Here is a 22,217-nt window from a genome sequence, read left to right on the forward strand (position 1 = left end):
GAGTAAAACGAAATCAAATATCGTTAGAAAATAGGAAACAAGAGACAGGAAAGCCTTCATTTAATTCTAAGCTACAAACAGCACTGTGGAGGTAGGTCATTTGTAAATATTCTCAGCCTCAAATTTAGGATCAAGCAGGAGGTGAGGAAAACACAAGCTCAAAACCCAGGAAACAGACATGAACAGAGCCCGTACTGTGAACCTTCCTGACGCTCAAACACTTCTGCAGCATTGGTTAAGTGGAATTTTGACTTGCATCACTTGTCCAAAACAAGGTTATGGGCCAAATCGATTTCTTTTTCAAAGCTGTGAGATTTGGTTTAACTGACAAATTTTAGAAGAGAAAAATAGGTGGGGACATAAAAGGGAAATTTCCCAGTACTGTACCTTACCACTAGACATAATTAGCAAGAGAAAAGACTAAAAGGGTCTCAGGACCCATCCCGACATCCTTTGGCCCCGGCCAGCCTAGAAGTTGCTCAGCTAAGTAGGCAGCAAATTAAAATGAGGAGTTTGACTAGTTCCAGAGATGGAGCGCTCTTCACATCTTCCCAACACCACTGACAACTCCAGAAGCGCCATGTGGCAACAGCAAAAAAGGAAATAATCGTGACTATAAGGTCATGAAATGACCTCACCAAGAATTAAAGGATTTTTCTGCCTTACATTTGTTCTTTTAACTGTACATTAACACCCTGAGTAAGATATGCTAATTTGGGGGTTTGTCTTACAACTTTTACCACCACAGGAGTTCGCTCTGGGCACATAATGACATTCGCTTTTATTTTGCTGATTTTTCACTCTGAAATTCTCTCTTCCAGTTGCCCGTATCCTCCCTTCTCTCCAATCTTCTGGTCCCTGACTGCCACTTGTCCTCTCCTCTACGTTCTTGGACTTACAGGTTTCTGGACTCCTGACACCAAGTGACCTTGAGATGCTGTCCAGTACATTCATCTATTCTCTCATCCGAAAATATTTATTAAGCACATATTAGTAGACACTGTTCTACATGCTGGTCCATCGCCTCCCCATCCCAGAAACTTCAGTTACAGCCACATGCAAATAATAACCCCAAACAGAAGAGAACCTGTGCTCCTCTTGAAACATCAACAGACTGTTTGCCTCCCCTGACAACTCAACTTAAAGCAGTGACCCAGATCATGGGACAGTTTCCCCCAACAGGCGGATGTAAATTAATGCTCAGTGACACTATCAGAAAAATCCAATAGCCACCTTCATGCCCTTGGAGCAGATTCTTTCCTCTCCTTTGTCTGGTATGACTATGGGGCTAAAATACACCAAAAGCTCAATTACAAGAACGTAATTCTACATGTCTTAATGGTTACACGAAGTCTATTTAATTAAACTTTACCTCTAGCTTGTCCACGACCTCTGTGGGTGGCAGAAAGGTGGGCATACAGGCCATTCCACAGCCTGAGCATCTGAATCCTGGGGGAGGGGCCTGGGGACCCCGCCCACCGCCCTGGGTGAATCTGACAGGCAACCAGGTTGGAGAACCACTCCTTTAGCGGAGAGGATGTAGGCTTGAGCATCAGACAGACCTGGGTATTGAAGAACTTTCTTATTTCTACCAGTTTACTTGTCTAGGAAACAGGGACACTTGTCTGGCAAGACTGCTGCGAGGGCTGCAGTTACTCCGTGCAGTGTGCCTGGCCTGGCACACGGAGTCCGTGTTCAGTAAAAGGAGCGATCTTAGTAGTTCACTATTATTTAGGACTCTTCTAAAGATTTTTCTCTGAATCTGCACTTCTCTATTCGGGAGGCGGAGAATGGAAAGCAGTTTATATGTAAGAGCTTCATGTGTCGCCACGCTACAGTCTTACACAGGTCGCCCTTTAAAAAAAGGAGAAATCGGGCTTCCCTGGTGGCGCAGCGATTGAGAGTCCGCCTGCCGATGAGGGGGATGCGGGTTCGTGCCACGGAGCGGCTGGGCCCGTGAGCCACGGCCGCTGAGCCTGCGCGTCCGGAGCCTGTGCTCCGCAACGGGAGAGGCCACAACAGTGAGAGGCCCGCGTACCGCAAAAAAAAAAAAAAGGAAAAAATCACTCAAGATCTGGTTGCCGACTCACTACCACCTTGCCGGTTTCCCTGCCTCGCCTGCACCCAGCTGGCCGCTCCCCAGGAAGGCCGCTCGCACTTGGCCGCTCTGACCTCAGTCACGCGCCTGCCCTGCTCCTCCTCCAATGGCAGAATGACCCTGTCTTCGGGGGCGGGCCATTCCTCCTCACCTCCACCCTTGAATTAATGTAATTTTGCGGTGCACCTGCTGCTCCATCTTCCCAACTGCACGTGAAGATGTCGGTCAGACATCAGTCCTGCCACCTATGGACCATCACTCCTAACGTCTGCTACGTTACCAGAAATCCAGGAAAGGCCCCATGTTCTGCATGTTCATGACCAGGTACTTTTTCCTATTTTTTTGTTAATCCTCATATGGTAAAGAAACAAGTCTTCCTCAAGTCAAGGATAATTTTCCTTCCCTCTTAGTCTACTGTATCCATTAAGCATGTTCCCCACACAGACGTCCTTTTCTGCACCCCACAGAGAGAGCTGGGCACCAACAAGGCCTCCCACAGAGCCCGTAACGGATGCTCTGACCCATAATATTTCACAAGCCCTAATGTACACAGGAAAGGCTGGGCTCTGAAAGCCACACAAAAGCGCTCATAAATTTCAGACTGCCCTCATCATCCCCTCCTTCTAAGAAACTGGCTGGAATGCCACTTCAGTTGCAGGATTCTTGTAAGAACTTTCCTTCTCAACACTCTATCACAGCAACCTAATCAAGTGTCACAACTATTATTTAGACTGAATTGTACTTTAATTTCAAGTATGTTTACTAACAGAGCAAAGGTAAACATTCGTTTTGTCTCATAAAAATCCCCTAATTCACTGTTCATTACTTTTACTAATCATTACAAAACTGAGTAAGGACTCTCACATGAGTAAAGCTATGTCCGTGACTATCAATTCATTTCAAGATTCTGTAACGCAAAGACAAACACGCTGATTCCTCCAGACACGGGTGATACATTCACCTCCCCAAACTTTTAGTGACTTCTACTTTTGAAAGACTCGTCTAAATTAAATGTATTTAAGCCCGTGATTGCCCACAATATTAAAATTATTTAATTCTCGAGTAGTATTAAGGAATAAACAAAAATTGAAAAAGATTTCAAAAATTTAGGTTAGGAGAAAAAGAGTGGAGTCAAAACTAATTAGAAATGCCCATAATGACGCTTTCCCACTTTAAAAGGACATTGTTCCGGAACTCCTACACTGATTTCTCTCTCCCTACCCCGTCGCCCCCCTGCCGCCCCCCCCCCCCGCCCCCGCCCGTGTACAGATCCTTCACATCAACACATTATCCACACCACAGATAGTTTCATCCTCAACAAGGAGGTAAGCTTGCCTGCCTCTGCGTTATCTGTCCACGTTCCATTTGAATCCAATTTCCTTGCATTACCTCTGCCCAGGTCAGGGATGAATGGCTGTCAAATTCCCAGTGGAATAAAAAGAAAAACCCTTTCTTCCTGAGGCAGCAAGTTTCAATTCACAGAGCACATGGCTAATCTACATATGTGAAGGTCACGGCACTTCAGTCAAAGAAGTTAAGAATGGAACAGCTCACGTAAGGGGTTGTCTTAAACATCTTGGCATGATGCCCAACAAGTAAGATTGTTGAAAAGCAATAGATAGCTTCTGGCAGCAGCAAGGGGAAAAATATTTTGATCACGTGATGCCATACACACTACCTAGTTTATTTCATGTGCGAAACTTTGCGAGTCCCTAAAAAATACCACATATGCAAATCAAATTCAGATTTCAGCTTTACCAGTTTAGCCAGGCTGGCACATCTCCCTCTTCACAAAATGCGCTTATATGAAATTTCTAGATCCACCGAGAATAAAACTTCAACATGTTGACAACCAGTTGCCTCAAATATCTTAATAGCTGATTACAAGTTTTTTGCATTAGTTTTTCAAAGAACCGTGAAACACCAAGAAAAGGGTATTTACACTAAAAAAGCACATTCCTTCAAGTTATCTGAGTATAACTGCCTTAAATAAAATTCATCTTCTCCCTCCATTCTCCTCTCTCTCTTCTCTAATAATATAGCAATACGGAAAATTACAGGAACTTAATGCATGGTAAAAGACAAAACACAAAATTGCTTTTCACATCCTATTTTCACTAATGAATGGTTGAATAAAAGTAAAACACTCCTGCTTTAAAGTGCTCATACTTCTGACAAACATCTCAATGGAGGAGAAAGGACAGTCTTGCCACACATAATGGATACCAGGGGAGAAACCAAGCCATTCATGAAGCACGCCTCTGCCTGCTGGTGGCATGGCATTTCCTGAGTTGTCTCTATCCAGACAAATGAAGTGAAAGGGAGTTGGCACCAAGAGTGGGGAAAAGGATGGGTTTCAAACCCAGCAACATCGTTACAAACATTACTACGATTTTTAAAACTTTCAGCAGTTAACAATAATAAACTACTTGTTTAGTATACAGCAAAAATTAATTGGAAGCAAAAGATCCATTTCATCAACTTGCAAACTGTCTGCCTACCACCAATTTCCTTCAACTCAAATTTTAGATTGCTTATGAGGTCAGAGTTATTCAATCCATATTTCTAATTAAATGGAGCGGTAAGTAAAATAAAAATATCCCACAAACTGTCTATATTTATTTTAATTGCCAATGTTCACTTAGCAATCTAAGAATATTCCTCTACACTAAACAATGAACACCACGATGTTTAACAATTTTCCAATATTCTCTGGATACCTTTATATCTAATACCGTGTCCCTGTAGGTCACTACACCAAGGTCACTACACACCAAGGTCACTAAATGTTTGTTGATGGTGGTGAAATTAAATGTTCTAATTATCGATCTTCTGAATTTATTTTTCCTTACCAGTTAAAAAACATGACTGTTAAAAAAAAAATTGGAAAACATAGGAGACATTTTAGAAATGTGATAAATTGCTCCATAACTTTTCCTAAACACCTGGCAAGATAAAGACATACCGGGCAATAAAAACTGACACTGTCTGGATTCGAAATAAGCTTTGAATATTAACCTATTTGTTCTGAGAGGAAAGACTAATAGGCTGTTAAATTAACTTGTTAAATTAACTAATACAGAATCACATCTAACTAATTTCAATTCCTTATCACACATCCCTTTCCTTGCCAGGTAGTATACCAGTACTTACCAAATCTACTTCTCACAAGAATTCCATGAGTTAAGTATTCTTTCCCATCCCTTTGAAATGAGGAAGCTACAAACCTCAGAGAGGGGAAGCGACTTGCCCAGGGTCACACAGGTAGTAAATGCCCAGCCTTCAGGTTCTCTAACCTCCACACCTTCAGCTCTTGCCTTTGCCCTTGCTTTAATCCCCAAGCCTCTTCAGGTGGTCAACTTCTGCTCCTCAGCCAGGTCTTAGCTTATTCGACCTGCTGTACTACACAGTCTTCCTACTCCTACCCCACCCCGGTCTCTGTGAGGTGTCCCTCTAACATCTAAACTTGTCCCACCCTGAACTGTTTACACTGTATCGTGCAGCATGCCTACCTGTCCTTAGTCTCTGCACCATCAATCAGTCAAAGAGCAAGACTTCTCAAGGGATCCCTCATCCAACAAATGGCCAAGCACACAGTAGGCTCTCCACAAACATCTGCCTGATGCCCCAGGTCTCGCTACACTGACATAAGCCTATAGTCCCAAAGCCCTGGCATTTCGAAGGCTATTCAATACAGTGAAGGTAAATGGACTGAATTTTAAGTCCTTCATGATACTGATATTATAAAGTCATTTCTTTAGGAGAAAAATCACTGTATGATACCCAAAATAAAATCCAAATTAAGATCATTTTCTCATCAATGTCACAGCACCTAAAAACAACCTTCAAGTACACTGACCTTCCACGTAAATTAGTGAAATGTATAACACTCATCAGGAAATTTTCAGTTTACATACATTATCATCTACTCTTCAGATTGTTAGATGATGCACTTTGATGGATATAGTCTTTCTGCATAGAACTGCAGAAGAAATAATGTAGCCATTCATTTTAATTTCCACTTTGTAAAAACACCAGGAGTCTATGATAATTCAACAGGGAAAATTACGGATATGTTATATTTACTCTTTGTATCTTAGTACCAAGCGGTGCTAAGTATTTGTTCATAACAGAATTAAATTTTGTCCCTGATACTTTTAAAAATCTTAGCATAAAAAAGAAAAACTGTTCTCTACATATTTGAGACAAGCCCTTGGCACTCTCAGGTTTTACATTCCCTGTTTTGCCGGTTTGAGAGCAGACCTAAATTTCCATGATATGTAAATTATAATCTTGCTATGGACCAAATATGAACCATATATTCAGTGAAGTTGAAGCAGATACAGAAGCAAGTTACTTAACTAATGAGAGACCGAAGTCTACCACCCAGAAGCTCAAAGAAGCCTATTTTTAAAGTTTTTAAACTTTGTTCCTTTGCAAAAAATACTTCCCCTAAAAAGCCAGTCGTTTTTGCAGACCATGAAAGTGGAAAGGTCTAAGAGGCCGAAGAAAGGAATGAGTCTTGGCCCGAGAACAGAACTTACTAATATATAGGATGGAATATTGAATGGGTCAGTGGCTTAGTTCCTATGGCATCAGTCCCCCATAGGCTCTATTGGTAAACCAAAACCAATTCATGTAACTGTTTACAAGAGTCCCAATCAGTACATAACTACATTTCTGAGGGAAATTACAGTGGAATTCACAAAATCTATACATCTGCACAGGTCTCAGTCGATATTCTCGGAACGCGTCTGGGACCTAGTGTAGTTTAATAAGATATTCAGTGGTGCATAAGTGATTAAGCAGTGTGTTTTCTTTTAAATTCAAAGCTGCACAGAACTCTGCAGCTGGGAGGGACCAGGGGTCACTATCTGATGGAGGCAGGGACTTGTCCTCAGCCATACCCTGAAGCGCAGCAGGGCCAGGCAGAGAACAAGAACCCAGGCCCACTTCACTACACCAGTGGACAGACAGGTGGGGAAAGAAGAGGTGCCACGTAAGGATGCTACAGGATTTACAGAGATGACCTCAGTGACAACCCCGCCCAGCAGGCCACAGTACAGATAAGAAAGCTGAGCCCCTGCCAGATCTCAGAGAAAATGAGCACCGAAGCCTACAAATCAATCAAAAGGTCTGCCCAACTCCAAGCCCACAATCTTTCCCTTACATCAGGAAACCTGGCAATATATTCATATTCTCTCATAAATCCTCATAATCACAGAAATAAACTAATATACAACAAGCATGTCGGCTCCCTTAGGAATTTGTCTGCTTCTTCAGAAAGATACTTACTCAGCAGTAGTAATGTTTTACATTTCCGTTTCCAAGGTCAGTTATAATTCATTGGGTAAAGTAAACTTATTATTAAAAATACAAACAGGTAGCAGATACGTTAAAGGATAGTAAAATGGGTTTACAGCTTGTATATATAAATACATGATCACTGAATCTTAAAATCTGCTTCTTAAAATTTCAGAAATTATATGCCAAATTCTAGACAAATTCTAGAATTACCAAGCATTTCAAAATTAGACTATGAAGTATGGTGAGTGGTTTCATTTCTCAGATACTCATCACAAAAAGAAACAGGAGATACTAAGGATTCTGGAACATCCTCCACTAATCACCAATGCCTTGCTTTCTGAAAGGTTTATTTCAGGACCCAGAAGCAGTAGCTGAATTTACTCCTCAGCCAGCATACATTATTTAAACAGTTACCAAAAATACTCCAGCAATCTAAGTTTCTTCCTAAATCTGAGCAGACTGTTTTAACTTTTTTCCCAAGAGCCTGTATAATGTGGAAAACTGAGAAAAAGAAAAAGAACCACTCTACATAAATTTCAAAGACATCATATTTCCCTTCTTTTAGTGATCATTTTCTGTAGTAGATCGCTATCGTGCTCTGGCACCAAGCCAGCGATTGGTAGCAACGGAAGAGTCATTAGCTCACCTCAACCACATCACAACAATCTACAATTATTTGTTTTGCCAAAATCTACTCCCTTACCCAAGAAGACGGCTGACCCACATGGTTGCTGTTTGCACTTTGTTTAAATGAGCCAGTTCTAAGTCAACGACCATGCCAAAAGTACCAAGCCCAGGTACAGGGAGAGCAGGCTGTGTTTGGCAGGATGTCTCTGGCGTGAACTGCATACAGGAGCAGCAATGATCCCCACACCCTGGCTATCGTCTGGGTCTGGCACACAGCTGATTAAGAAAATGGCTGCTCAATAAATATTTGCCAATTGATAGTCTGTAGTAGATATTTACCTAACATACACCTCACAGCACACACAAATGGTAAATGCTTACACCTTAAGAAGTAATTGTTGCTTCCCGGCACAAGCTCTTTAATCACAGTTCATTTTCTCTGTGCCCTCTATGGAATCTGGTGTTAAAGTACATAACTGGTCATATAAAGATGTGACTGCATATCAGCATCAATAGTAACTAAAACACGATCCCAGTATTTTACACACAAAAAGCCTGTTCATGGGAAAGACTAACCAGATTCCAAGAAGTATCCCTTTGCAGCTGCCTCGAAAATTTAATTAAGAGACCAATCATCTTAATTTTGGAATTTTTCCACCTGCAAAGAATTTCTGCAGTTTTGCAGAGGACTACAGATTAAAAACATGAGGGGGGAAGCATAAATTTGGGACACAGAACACTATGAAAAAGGACACAGCATCACGTGGATTGGTTGTTTGCTCTAGGTTGGGAGGGTGAGATGCCCCAAAACTTAAAATACCCTTTTTTAAAAAATTATCATTACAATTGATTTCCGCTCGTAGTAGAAAGATAAAACCAATAATTTTTTAAAGAGGCTAAAAATGCAAAAGATGAGAAATAAGGGGAAAATGATCATGCTAACAGTTCATTTCCATATCCTATTATTTAACAAAGTCCCAGACTTCTCTCAACAAAGTACCTCAAACCTTTAAACAGAAAGCCTTCAAAAAGCTGCTTTTCAGCTGTTAATGACATAACTGACAATGAAACAACTAACCTACACAATGCACATTTCCAAATTGACAAAACCTGGGAAGATGAACCTAAAGTTAGAATTGGAAGTAATGAACTAAAAACAAACAAACCAAAAACACTATTAGTGTTCCTCTGAGGAAGGATTTACTCATAAACTATGAAGTGGCAAGATTAATGGTTATAAAAATACGCTTATTTCACTTACATGTTAATAACTAACAATTTTAAATTCTGACATGAAGAAAGGGAAGAAAAACTTTTATTTCAATTTGGGAGGATGAAAATGTCCTGGAAATGGATGGAGTGCACAACGATGTGAATGTACTTAATGCCACTGAACTTTACACCTAAACTGGTAAATTTTATGTTATGCATATTTTGCCACAATCCAAAAAATACACACATGTATAACTTTTTTAGCATCCCATACAGAAGAAAATAAAACATGGCCTAGAATTTTCTCCTGGATTTCATCAAATATGGCTTCCCTTCCAGAGTCACCTAATAAGGAATGACTTCTCGTCTGATTCTCAAGTTTCATCCTTCATCAAGGCCCAAGGAGACACTGAGAAGTGCATCCTACAGAATGTAGTTAAAGAGGCCAAATCTAGTTCAATTCAAAAGGACTGCCTTGCTGTGACAGACCTGCCATCTACCAAAAATAAGAGTCTATGGGTAAATCAGATATGCTTAAGATTTTAAGGTTTTCGTCTCTTTCCTAGCAATAAATATCACTCAAGAAACAAATCAATTTCATCATCAGTTCACCTGTCAAACTCAGTAGCCTTCTAATATCCTTGGCATTGACCCATTCAGAAGTGGTTTAAAAAAAACCGGCTACTGGATCCTTCCTATTCAATTAAGTAAATCTAAGGAAACAGTTTTCTTAGAATTACTCCAAGTTAAAGACTTTGAAAATAGGACATATTTGTTGAAAATTTACTGTAGAAACACATATTTTACTTTGATAAACTCACTCAGTCATTCAATTAACGTGAATTGTTAAAACTATTATATACATATATCAACAATTCCATTCATTCCAATGGCATAAAGCAAAATAAGTGGACAATAAATGATACTTAGGTAATTATACCTAAGTCATTTTCTTTTCATCAGATTTCTAAGAGAAAAAGTCACTAACATATACCAAGATTTTAGATCAAAATTAATTCACTCAACCACTGAATTAAACCAAAAAGGGCCACTTAAGTCTTACATAAACAGCCTCCAAACTGGAAAAAGCAATACTGGTAATAGTTCTACATCTACATAAAGGTACCCTTGGTGGATGAGCAGTTTTGCCTGGTAGTTTCCCCCAACACTACAGGGAACTAGGACCTGGGATTCCTCTGCCTCAAGCATGCATACACAGCAACTGTGCAACTCTCCTTTACATAGCCACAGAGAATCTGCACCGATATCCTGATAAAGAAAGGACACCTCTGAAAAGGCATATGATCAAAATCTACTCAATTCCAACAAGGCCTAGGATGTGGATGTGGCCCTTAAGTATAAAGAAGATTGTAAAATGTCATAAATTTTTGTAATATCCATTTTGAAAATCTAAATATTGCAAAAATATTCATGGAACTTGAGTTTTTTTAATACTCGTTTTGAGCCTCCATAAATCTGTTGTTTTAAAGTAACACACAAGAGTTCTTTCAAACACAAATATAAGACTCAAATTTATACATCTACACACAGCCCAAAATGAAAGTGACACAAGTGAAATTCTAGTTCCTTTTCCTCAAATACGGATCAAAGCACACAGATCCATTAACTGAGCAGTATCAGTGTCCTGGAGAGTAGGAAGAAAAACCTCTCAATTGAGGACACTAGGCAAAAAGCTAATATATTTTCCTATGCCAATACATCCAAAATTTACATTTCCAAGTCAGTTTTCAACATAAGTAGCAAAATTTCATAGAACCCCCAAAAACTTTAAACGAAACTACTTTCTCCCTAGGAGAGGATAGGGTTAAATAAATGAAATGATCATCTTTTTGGTTTGCCTGTCACACTGGTATTTATCCTAGGGAAATAAGTAAGTTCCTACTACATCAGAAGTCATTGTTTTAGATACACCCTGCTCCAAATTATAAAGTAATAAAGTCCATTAATAAGAAATAGAACTGAAAAATTCAACCACATTCTGTTACACCTGTTTTCTTTAAAATGTGTCTATGTCTAATAAAACTACCAAGTGAGTTTTATATTAAGAGACTTCCTCTACCTTGTCTTACATTTTTTAAATCGGTTCTCAAGCCAGAATTAATACTGTTTTTATACCAGAGTGAAGATGTTACTCTCTTAGTTCTAATGAAAGAAAACGATATTTAGAGGCTTGTTCATTACTACAAGTGTCTAAGTGTGATTTGGAATATTTCCATATCCACAACACAATTCTAATACTTCTGATACAACATGGCATGGGAAAAATGGAACAAGTATAAAAAGCTTTGCCAAAAATTCATTCCTAAATATAGATAAAAAACAAAACCAAAGAAAAACGAGGGAATAGGGTTTCTCTTCATAGATGCAAGGTAAGCATATGTTGCTCCCCGGAATATACTTATCGATTTTGTGTTAATATAAACGTAAATTTAAGTGACAGCTGTCTTACAGAGTAGTTGCCATTAAAAAACAACAAATTGCCAAAAGTACACAGAAATTAAGATCACCAATGAAAACAATTTTAAGCTATGCATAATTTCACTCCAAATAATACAGAAAATCAGACAACTATAGACATTTTTGTTATATTTTCTTTGTTTTTTAAATGGTAAACCTTTTCTATGAAACACAGTTGTCAATTCCACCTCTTCTGACGATGGAGCAGCTGGCCAGTCATACCTTGGCAAATATATCAATTTAGGCCACAAATATTTGTTTACAAGATTTAACATATCACATAGGGTAACACTGCACTGAGCGGGGAAAGTGGGAAGTGCTATAATGTACCTTATACAAATTTTAAGGTAATCAGGAACCAGCCTGTAATTTCCTGCTTTGTAAGTCAGCTAATCACTTTTCTTTTAATGGTAGATAAAGCTTTTTTTTAATTACATTGTATTATATAAAACTAAATTTAAAATAACATTAATGAAATTCAGCACAAATGTGGACATCATAAAATCTTAGTTACGTGAGCAGACCTCAGTATTTCTTTTGAGATTGCTTTATCTGAATACTTTATCTCACAGAAACCTACTAACAAACTGTATCGTAAAATGCCTTATTTCACTTTTTAAAAAGACCCTCCCGTTACAATATACGCACATGTTTTGTTCTCAATTACAAAAACATTTGCCACCCAATGTAAACCATTCCTAAAATCAAAAATGAAACTAAATGTGTTAAAAGCCACAAGAAAATTTAATAGTACTTCATGACCTATAGTTATGCAGTAATTTAATATTCTGGACAAACGACTGTTCCTTAGGATAACTGTCACAACAAATATTAAATACCAGCCTTCCAAAAAGAAAAAATATAAAAAAGAGACACATTCCACATGTTAAACGGTGGTACCTAAAAGAAATCTGTGAATCTAGGTCACATGCCCATCATTTTTCTTCCCCCTCAAAAATAAAAAAGCTATTCCCAAGGGTCATACTGGGCACATAATGGATTCACTCTCATTCCAAGAAAACAAAATACTTAAAATAATTGGTTCCATTACGAAAAAATAGCGTAAAGCAACACCGACCTACATCTGCCTCTATCATCCTGGTTTCTAGTTTACAGAGATGTGAATTCTAAACTGTCCCTTTAAAAGGAAGTTGACAAAGCAAATCTTTTAAAAATTACATGGGTTTATTTACACAAGGTTTTTCTATGTTTCTACCTGTACAAATCAAAAAAATAAAAATTGAAATTCCAAGTTTTCTATGAAGAATAGGAAAACACATTATTATTAAAAGTAAAATTCCACTAACTAAAGATTAGAAAGGAGTGGACACCAACGTCCTCAGCCTGGGATTCACATGATTATCTGTTAAATTCAGTACTGCATTCACTCTGACAGGTCTCTCATCTAAGATACGGTTATTATTAAAATACACCTTCCTAAAATAAATGAGCTGAGTAAAAATATATATTACAACCGCCATGATTCCTTTCTAACATATTTTAATGCTCTGAAAGTTTAAAAAATTGTAATGTCTATGAAAGAAAAATTATTTGGAAGAAACATACCCAGCACAACTTGCATGTAATATAGTTTCCCTAAAACATTGTGTGAGCAGTTCAAATAAGGTTCACATTACCTAACCTAGCAAAATAATCAAGGGGGAGAAAGAAGATTCCTGGGGCATTTGCTTCCAAAGCAGAAGCAAATGTAAAATGATTTTTTAAATTTCGCAAGGACATCCATTTCTTCCCTTTTAACTAACTGTTGTCTGCAAAAATTATTATACAGCTTCCTCACTTCGTGTTTTCTTAAACATAATGTCAATTCTAACTAAAACTCCTCATCCACCAACAGCTTAAAACAATCAGAACTGTTAAAACACAACTTACTAGAAATATAGATTTAATCTTGTTATAAAGCTAATTAAATACTACTAAAAGATATTGTTGAATATCAGAATCTTGACATTTTTAATGATATAAATTTTAATTTTACATTAAACCACATGTGATGACATAATTCAAATTTTTTCCATGGTTTAATCCATAAAGGGTACTTTTATAAAAGCTTTACAAATCCAAAAATTAGTAAAATTCTTGGTTTAATTATTTTTCAATTGCCATATCCTCACCCTACAATTGAAGTGAATGGCCCTGCTGAGACTGTCAAAGAGCTGAATTTTGTAAATGCCCAATCCTGGACACCAGCATCATGTTTTTATGTATTTAATCCTCTTATTAGTAACTATGATGTATAATAATTTAAGCTTTAAATAATATTCAACCTTACATCTGCTTGTAATAGAGCTCAGTTATTATTTGTGGCAAGAATTTTTGTGACTGTACTGCTCAGCACTTCTATTTACATCAGCAGTGCTAAATGCCCAATGGTGAGAGGGGAGCCAATCAGATGGCAGATTAGATGTCAACTCAGAGGCAGCTGTCTGGAGACTATTACAGCCAGTTTACCTCCACAATTCAAATTCCAAACCTTGCAAAGGAGATCAAGTCAAGTCTTTAGGCTCAGCCTACTAGCAAGAAACAGCAAGAGTGCAGGACACTTCCCAACAACGCCGCAAGACTTGGGTGACAGGAAATTAAAAATCCAAATAAATCCGATCCAAAAAGATCAATTTGCACTGGTCTGCTACTTCCCTGGGTTCGCTGAATAAAATGTACACCTAATCCACGATCAAAATAAGTTCAATTCAACCGGAATGTATTCCTTTAACACAGCCTATCTGTTGAAGGTGACTCCTTTCAAGGAGCCTGCAAGCCAAATAATGGATTTCCCGGTTATTCTTAGGAATGGATCGATGTATTTTTGGATTTTTTGAGCTCCACATCGTTGTAAATGTGGGTACGACTGCTGCTACTAAACGCTTAAACTCAAAGCCCGCATCGAATATCCCCGAATGCCTAGGCACAACTACGAAACACGCACCAGGCTGCCACAAAGCTAACCTATTTTTCCTGCCTTCACCTTGTGAGCTAAGAGGCAACGCAGTGTGGCCGGAGGGAGGACAAAGTTCCTCATTCTTTTCCCAGTTCTCGCTCATTGTTGGCGCTAACCGAGACGAGGGGGTCAATATTCCTCCCCCAGACCCTACCGGCTGGGAGCGCCTATTTTGTTGAAAGAGCTGCCCGAACGGTCCCCAGCGCCCACGCGGCTTCCCCGCGGCGCGGGCCCCGACTCCCGCACGCGCGGCTCGGCGCCCGGGGTGGGGTGGCGAGGCGGGTGCCCGGCGACCGGCAATCGCGGCGCGCGTCCCGGGCCTCGGAGAGACCCCCTCCCCAGGCCCCGGCCCCCGCGCCGCGCAGTCCGACCCTGTGCGCCGCCCGGCCTCGGAGGGAGGCAGCCGTGAGTTAAAATGGCTTTGGGCGCCTCGCCCCCGCCTCCCCCAGCAGAAGACGCAGAAAAAGTACGCGGAAAGAAAGAAACTAGGGCTCGCGGTGCGCGGCGAGGCCGCCGCGGCGGAAGCAGGCCCGGCCGGCGCGGGGGTTACCTGGGATCTGCCCATGGTCGGGCCGGGGGTGCCGGGGCTCATCGCCGGGTGGCTCCTTTGTTGCGCGGCCGCCCAGGCCGGGCTGGCAGCGGCGTACTGGGCGCCCATGTCCTTGCCCAAGCCCATGCCCGCGGCCGCCTGCTGGCCGCCCGCCGCCGCCCCCGCCGCCGCCGCCTGGGACTGGGGCTGCGACGGCGGCGGCGGCGGCGGCGCGCTGGGGCTGCTGTAGTCCGGGTAGCTGCCGCCGTAGCTCCTCATCATGGGGCTGGGTGAGGTGAGCAGCTGGTTGAGGGTCGGAGTGGCCCCCGACGGGTGCTGGTTCTGCCCGGCGAAGCGCTGGAAGCCCCCCGCCGCCGCGCCGGCGGCCGCCTTGCTGAGGCTCGCGGCCCCGCCGCCCCCGGGGCCCATCATCATGCCGCCGCCCTGCTGCCGGGGGGAGCTCAGCACCCCGTACCCCGAGGACGAGCCCCCATAGCCGCCGCCGCCGCCGCCGCCTCCTGCTGCTGCTGCCGCCGCCGCCGCCGCGGCCGCCGCCGCCACAGCTCCCGCTCCTGCTCCTCCTCCTCCTCCTCCTCCTCCTCCGCTGCCTCCTCCTCCTCCGCCGCCGCCGCCGCCGCCCGCGCTGGGCCGGCTGTAGCCCGGATAATGGTTGTACTGGCTGTTGGGGTACCCTTCGTGGGAGTTCTGCAGGGGGTCCATGCTGTTGGGGGCTCCGGCGGCAGCTGAGGCGGAGTGCATCATCCCCATCCCGGGGCTTTGTTGTCCGCCATGTTGATCAAAGCAAGGCCCAGCGCGGCCGCCGGGGCCGCCGCTAGCTGGGGCAGCGCTGCCATAGTAATTATTAAACTCCGAGACGGCCGCCGGGCCGCCGACGCCGCCGCCGCCGACGCCGCCGCCGCCGACGCCGCCGACGCCCCCGGGCACGGCGACCGGCTGCTGCTGCGCGCCCAGGGCGCCCAGGCCCGGCTGCTCGTAGCGGCCGCCCGCCGGCTCCCCCATCTTGGGCGGCGCGTCGTCCTCGTCGCCCGGCTTGCTCAGCAGAGGCTGGCCCGGGGGCTCGGCCTGGCTGCCCCCGGCACTGTCCTTGGCCCCTCCATGTTGCGGCTGATCCATGTCGGGACCGGGCTGAGCCGTGCCACTGCCCGCGCCGCTGAGACTGTTGTTGGAAATGGGATGCTGCTGCCGCTGCTGCTGCTGCTGCTGCTGGAACTGGCTTAGCTGCTGTTGTAGTGCGTGGTGGTGGCGGTGGAGGTGGTGGGCATGGTGGTGCAGGTGGTGGGCATGGTGGTGGTGGTGGTGCTGCTGGTGGGGCGGTGCGGCGGGGGCTTCGCCAACGGTTTTCAGTTTGTGGTTGGGGAGCAGCCCCGTCTCCATGGCCGAGCCCGGGCCCGCCGAGGAGGAAGAGGAGGACGCCGCCGCGGAGGAGGAGGAGGAGGAGGACAGCGCGGCGGCGCTTCCACCCTCCTTGAGAGCCGCCTCGGAGCCGCCGCTCTTGGCGCTGTTAGCGCTGGCGGCGGCGGCCGCCGCGCTCGCGTTATGGGCCATGTTCAGTTCGTGACGGGGGTGCGGGGGGTGGTGGTGCACGTTATTCAGGCCGCTGCCGTCGCCGCCGCCCCCCGGCATAGGTCCCGGTGCCGCCGCCGCCGCCGCCGCGCCGCGCGCCCCCGCCTCTAGGTCCCGGGCCCCGGGCGCCGGCCGCGGCCCGGGGGGCGCCCGCCGCTCGCCGCTGCCAGCCCGCGCCCGCGCCGCCGCCGCCGCCGCCGCTGCTGCCCGCGCGGCCATGATCGCCGCGGCGTGGCGAGGCCGGGCGGGGGGCGGGGGGGGGGAGACAATAAAACCCACTTTTTAGTCAGCAGCCCCTCCTGTGCGCATCCACACGCCCCGACGGGAATCGAGCGAGCCCCCTCCCCCTCCACAGGCCCCACCGGAGCCGAACCGGGAGTCACGCCTTACGGTCTGGGCCTGTTCTCGCTGTGTGATTTCATGGTGAAAGTTTTTAGTTCAGGTTTAAATGAAACTTTTCTCTTTTCCTCTCTAACCCGGATATGGGTAAATACACGACTGACTGAACCTATCGGGCCCAGCATGGCATGAGAGGGAGCCGAGCGAGCCCGAGCAACTATTATCCACTTCTCTCTGATTACTCGCGCGCACTCGCAAAACGCGGACTGGACTCGGCCCGGGCCGCGGCCGCCGCCGCCGCCGCCGCCGCCCGCCCGCCGGGCCCTGCGCCCGCCCGGGCGCACCCTCGCGGGCACCGGCGGCCCCGGGCCGGGGGCTCGGGAGGCGCCGCAGGCGCCCGGAGCGCGGCGGCGGCGTGGGGCAACTGGAGCCTGCACTTTCCCCTCGTGCCTCCGTCTCCTTGCCAACCGGGCGTTCGCGTGTTTGTTTTCACGTCTAAAAGGCCCGATACAAAGGTGGAAAACGAGTCTGACGAGCAGACAAAAGAGGGAGAAGGGCTGAGGAACAAAGTTGTCCGCTGGCCCCAAAGGTTACGAGGAACCGGCGTAGAAAGAAAATATTTGGGCAATCTGTGCAAAAGTACTGCCTCTCCAAAGAGTTATGTAATTTTTCAGAATGTTAGCCTCTCTCCCTTGATTTCGGGCCATCAGCGTATTTCCCACAACTTCTTCAAACTGCAAAATTAGGAAAGAGTTTAAGTGAAGGTTAGCACATTCCCGGAGCGCTGTGCCCTGTACACAGCAGGTACTCAATATATGCTTATTATTGACTGCACCTGCCCAAAGATAACGTTGATATAACTTTTTTTTAAGGCATCTTATGTGTGTACGTAGGCTTATCAACGAAAACACGAAGTAGTCCCAAAGGAGCATTTTTCCTGCAATGCACTTGTCTGTCTTCTCTCTGAAGGGAACGTCCTCAGATATGTAGAGTGGTGCCTTATGCTCCCAACAGCTTGCACGTGGAAATTTAACTATTGGCAGCATAATAGCTAAGGTTTATCTCTTGTCTTCATAAATCTGTATGATGCCTTTCCCCCTATTTCAGAGGTTATGTGCACAATTAACCCTCTTGATATGGGTTCATTTCTAAGTGATGTGAAACAAAACTAAAAGAAATACATGTTATATTTAATAAACATAAGATCAGTAATGATATAAATCCGTCAAATCTAATCCTAGAGCAAAAACGTTTCACGCTTTGTTTTTTTTAAAAAAATACTATCCATTATTCTATCACTTTTTGATGCTTTAAATGTTTTTATTATTGTGAATTTGTCACCTGGTAACATCTTGAATATCTTCAAAAGCAGGACTTCTTAACCTGAACAATAGCTCAGTTGTACTAGTGTACTAGTGTGGACTCAGTTTTCATGGAGAGAAAGCACTTGAAACCAGAGCTTTCAAGAAGCCCTGCTAGCTGAAATGATACATATGATTTTGGTAGAATGTAGCTTTCTAAAATCATCTCATTCTTTAGCTTTCCATAAAGGCTATTTTAGTTTATTTCAACTGCAGTGGTTATTTTTGTTTGCTTGACCGAGTGTAAATATGTTACATGACTAAATAGAAAATGATAGATGTGAAAAACTGGTGACTGGGGGAAGGGGAATCAGGTGCACACCCAAGGGTCATTACAGAGTGTAGAAACCACAAATTTGCATTCAACAAATTGCAAACAACTGGAAAACAGGAGTTATATCATCATGTGTAAGAGAGAATAACAGAACCGTAAGGTAAATTCATGCCAAATCATTCATCAGTTTTTGCCAAGAGAATATTACATCTTTGTTAGTGTGCCTCTTTGACACTTTGTCCTGGATTTTCTCCCTCTGTATATTCAAATACTAATTATATGATTATACCACATAAGTTGAATTTTTTAAGTTTTTCATATGTAAATATAAATATGTCTGTTTTGTGTATATGTGTTTATACATATATTCTAAAATCCATTACATATGTATGCTTTTAAACATTTATAGTCAAACTAAATATATACATATAATCATAAAAATGCATTTTTTCAAACTGATAAAATACATCAAAGTCAGTTTGTACAAGTGTAGCCATATTTTGTGGCTTATTTTCACAACTAATCCTAAAAAGGGAAAATGAGTCACCAAGTTCACCTCTGGCCCTTTTAAAAAAATTTTTTTTCATATAGAAAAATCATGAAACTTAAAAAAAAATTAGGTATGTAGGTCGAAATCTCTTTTAATTCCTTTTGCTTCAGCAAGTCAACTAGAAGATTGGAGCCAAGAGGCTATGAAATAGAGGCCCCCAGCACAATGAAATCAGTCTGCTATAAAAGGCGACACATGCCAGTTTCTCCTCCCCAATGGCAGATGCCACACCCTAAAGCAGACAGAAGGCACTGCAGTCTGTAAGAGAAGCACAACACACAAAGCCAGCAGGACTTGGTTTTGTCTCTTAAACCACAGAGAATGCTAAAATACCTTTTTTAAAAGCGTCTTGCTGAAGATAGGTAGTGGGCTCCTATTTATTCAACTTAGGCTTCTCAGACACACCTTCTCGGGAAAACAAAAGCCTCTTAACAGTTTCATTTAAAAATCCAGGACTTAAATGAAATCACAGTTGTCAGGGGTCTGTTAGAAAGTGATGAAATAGGTTCACAATTTCACAAAAGCACGACTTGAACTATAAATTATGGTTTCTACTGTGTCAGTTGCCTCAATTATCCTATATGGCAATTCTACAGTATTTTTTAATGTAAAATAAAATACTAGAAATCACCACGTACTCTTTTCCTAACGAATTTTTTATTTTTACACCTCTTGCCTAAATTTCAAACCATGGTGACAACTTTAATAAGTTACTCCAGCCACGAAGGAGCCCAGGAAGTGAAGGCCCAAAAGCTGCAGAGTGGCCTCTCCACGCCTGCAGCCAAGGTTGCCCCACGCCTTCATGTTTAGCCAGAGGGTCACCCATTACTTTGTTAAACATTACTTTTTAGCTACAAAAATGGGGTTGGGTTTGGTGAGGTTTTTTTAACTATATGAAAAATTAATATTCAAATACAATTCCCTTTGAATAAGTTTTAGGGCAGTGAATAAAAGGCTCTTCAAACTTGCCCACTTAAAGAGGATTGAGCCAGATGGTAGTTTAAGAATGCCACGGTTCTGTTCTTTTTGCCTCATCATAGCCCATCATCCTGTTTGCTTTAAGATTAGTCCCCTTTTAGTGTTCTGGTTATTTATTCGACAACTGAAACTATCACAATTCACTACCCATAATATTTCTCAGTATTCTTTGCATCATTTGGAAGCAATTTAGAATAAAGCCCTGTCAAGGTTTTACAAGTAAGAACTATTAAAGAATAAGGCTTTGGATACTTGCTTTCCTTTTAGATTTATGAGAAATGCAATGAATGGAGCTAATGGGATTTCCCTACTAATCTTGGTCAGCGACTTTAAAGAGCACTAAACAATTGTCCTTTTCACGTCTCTGATTTAGACGTTGGCAGTGAATAACTAAGTAAACGCAAGATACGGGATGTAGCATTTGGCTTGAAACAACTATGCAAATTTAATAGTGGCCCATAAGTTTAGGACACAAAACAATTAGGATTTGAAAAAAATCTAGGCAAGAAAAAATTTAAATAAATCTGGGGACTCTGACTAACAATAGCGCTACTATATTTACTAAGAATATTATAGTGGGGATAATAAACCTCGATGGGGATAGGGATAAACCACACTTTTTTTTTTCCAACAAACTTATCTAGAATCTACTTTGTGACATTCCCTGAGAATAAAAAGATAAATATTACCTTCGTCCTGTCCTCAACAGGAGAGATAAACTATTACCTAAAACATACTTAGGGCTGCCCTGAAACATCATGGAGGATCAGGCCAGGAAAGAAGTAAGTTCAGGCTTCCCCACCTAACAACCTTCCCTGCAGGTCTGCCCTGTTGGCTGCCATCAGCCGGGCACCTCACCCTAATACTCAGTCTGGCACGGCTTTGACATGATGCTGGGAACCCACCAATGTTGGAGCTAGACTTCCAGAACCCTAAGTCAGGTTTACCATTAGGCTACTACGGTTTCTCTCCAAAGTCCCTAGAAACATAGTAACAGTAGTGAAATAAATTGCATTTATTTCCTTAATACATTTTGGAACACTGTACTATGTATCTTATACTGGACTGTCCACATTTTGAATGATGTGTAATAAAATTTTTTTATGACAGCCTAGTTTAGAAATGTTCTATAACTTTTAGACAAATGTGTGTTCAATGGCATTTCTTTCACTTTATTCCCAAGACTGTCCTCATTTTGCCATCGTCAGAATCACTTATTGAGCACCTGTGATTACATCGTGACATATACTCATCTATATGGCTTCTGTCACTGATAACCTGCTACTTGCATAAAGGCATTTATTGATAACACCACTCTAGTTCCTCATAAATAAATACTTGGGAAGTAAACGTATTTGAGGTCATTTTGTAATAATCAAGAATATAAGGGAAATCATTTGGAGAGTTAATACCTCAATTTTATGGAAAGATTTTAGCGACCTATCTGAAGGCCTGCGTCTTTGTCATATGTGATTAATTGCTTCATAGTACATATAACCTTCTAAAATAAAACTACTTATCAAGCACAGTAAATTCCAAACAATACCTCATGTGCATTAATGTAGTGCATTCGAGATATTTACTTCACCCTCCTTATCTTCGATTGCTTTGTCCCTAATTCATTAAGGGAATCAGTAAGCATCTTTAAGGGCAAATTACTGACAGTCATCTGATTGTTCTAAGGGCCAAAGGGCTTGGTGATATGCTGCTGTTATACCAAATGATATAATTTCATTGGGGAATTTGCTTATCAATGCATTCCTCTAGAAATGCCCAAGTGGTTAAGCATAAATATTTTTTTCTCTCCCTTACTTAAAGGAAATTTCCACATTGTATTATGTTACTATAGGACTTAAAATTCAGGGGCCTATACCTGGCCCCTTCTCTGACCCTCAGACGTCTCCTCTCAAGCTGTACATCTCTC

At 42.7% G+C, this 22,217-nt stretch overlaps 1 protein-coding gene across 3 annotated transcripts in view; it reads right to left on the bottom strand.

Annotated features, from left to right (window-relative positions):
* ARID1B (AT-rich interaction domain 1B) overlaps positions 1-17,010 on the bottom strand; it is a 408,409-nt gene extending 391,399 nt beyond the window's left edge. For all 3 annotated transcript variants that reach the window (XM_065889253.1, XM_065889251.1, XM_065889252.1), the window contains exon 1: positions 15,229-17,010. In XM_065889253.1, coding sequence (XP_065745325.1) covers positions 15,229-17,010 — 1,782 coding nt within the window. The remainder of the gene's footprint in view (positions 1-15,228) is intronic.
* Positions 17,011-22,217: the final 5,207 nt, after the last annotated feature.

Source organism: Phocoena phocoena, chromosome 12, assembly GCF_963924675.1.
Source record: "Phocoena phocoena chromosome 12, mPhoPho1.1, whole genome shotgun sequence".
NCBI lineage: Eukaryota > Metazoa > Chordata > Mammalia > Artiodactyla > Phocoenidae > Phocoena > Phocoena phocoena.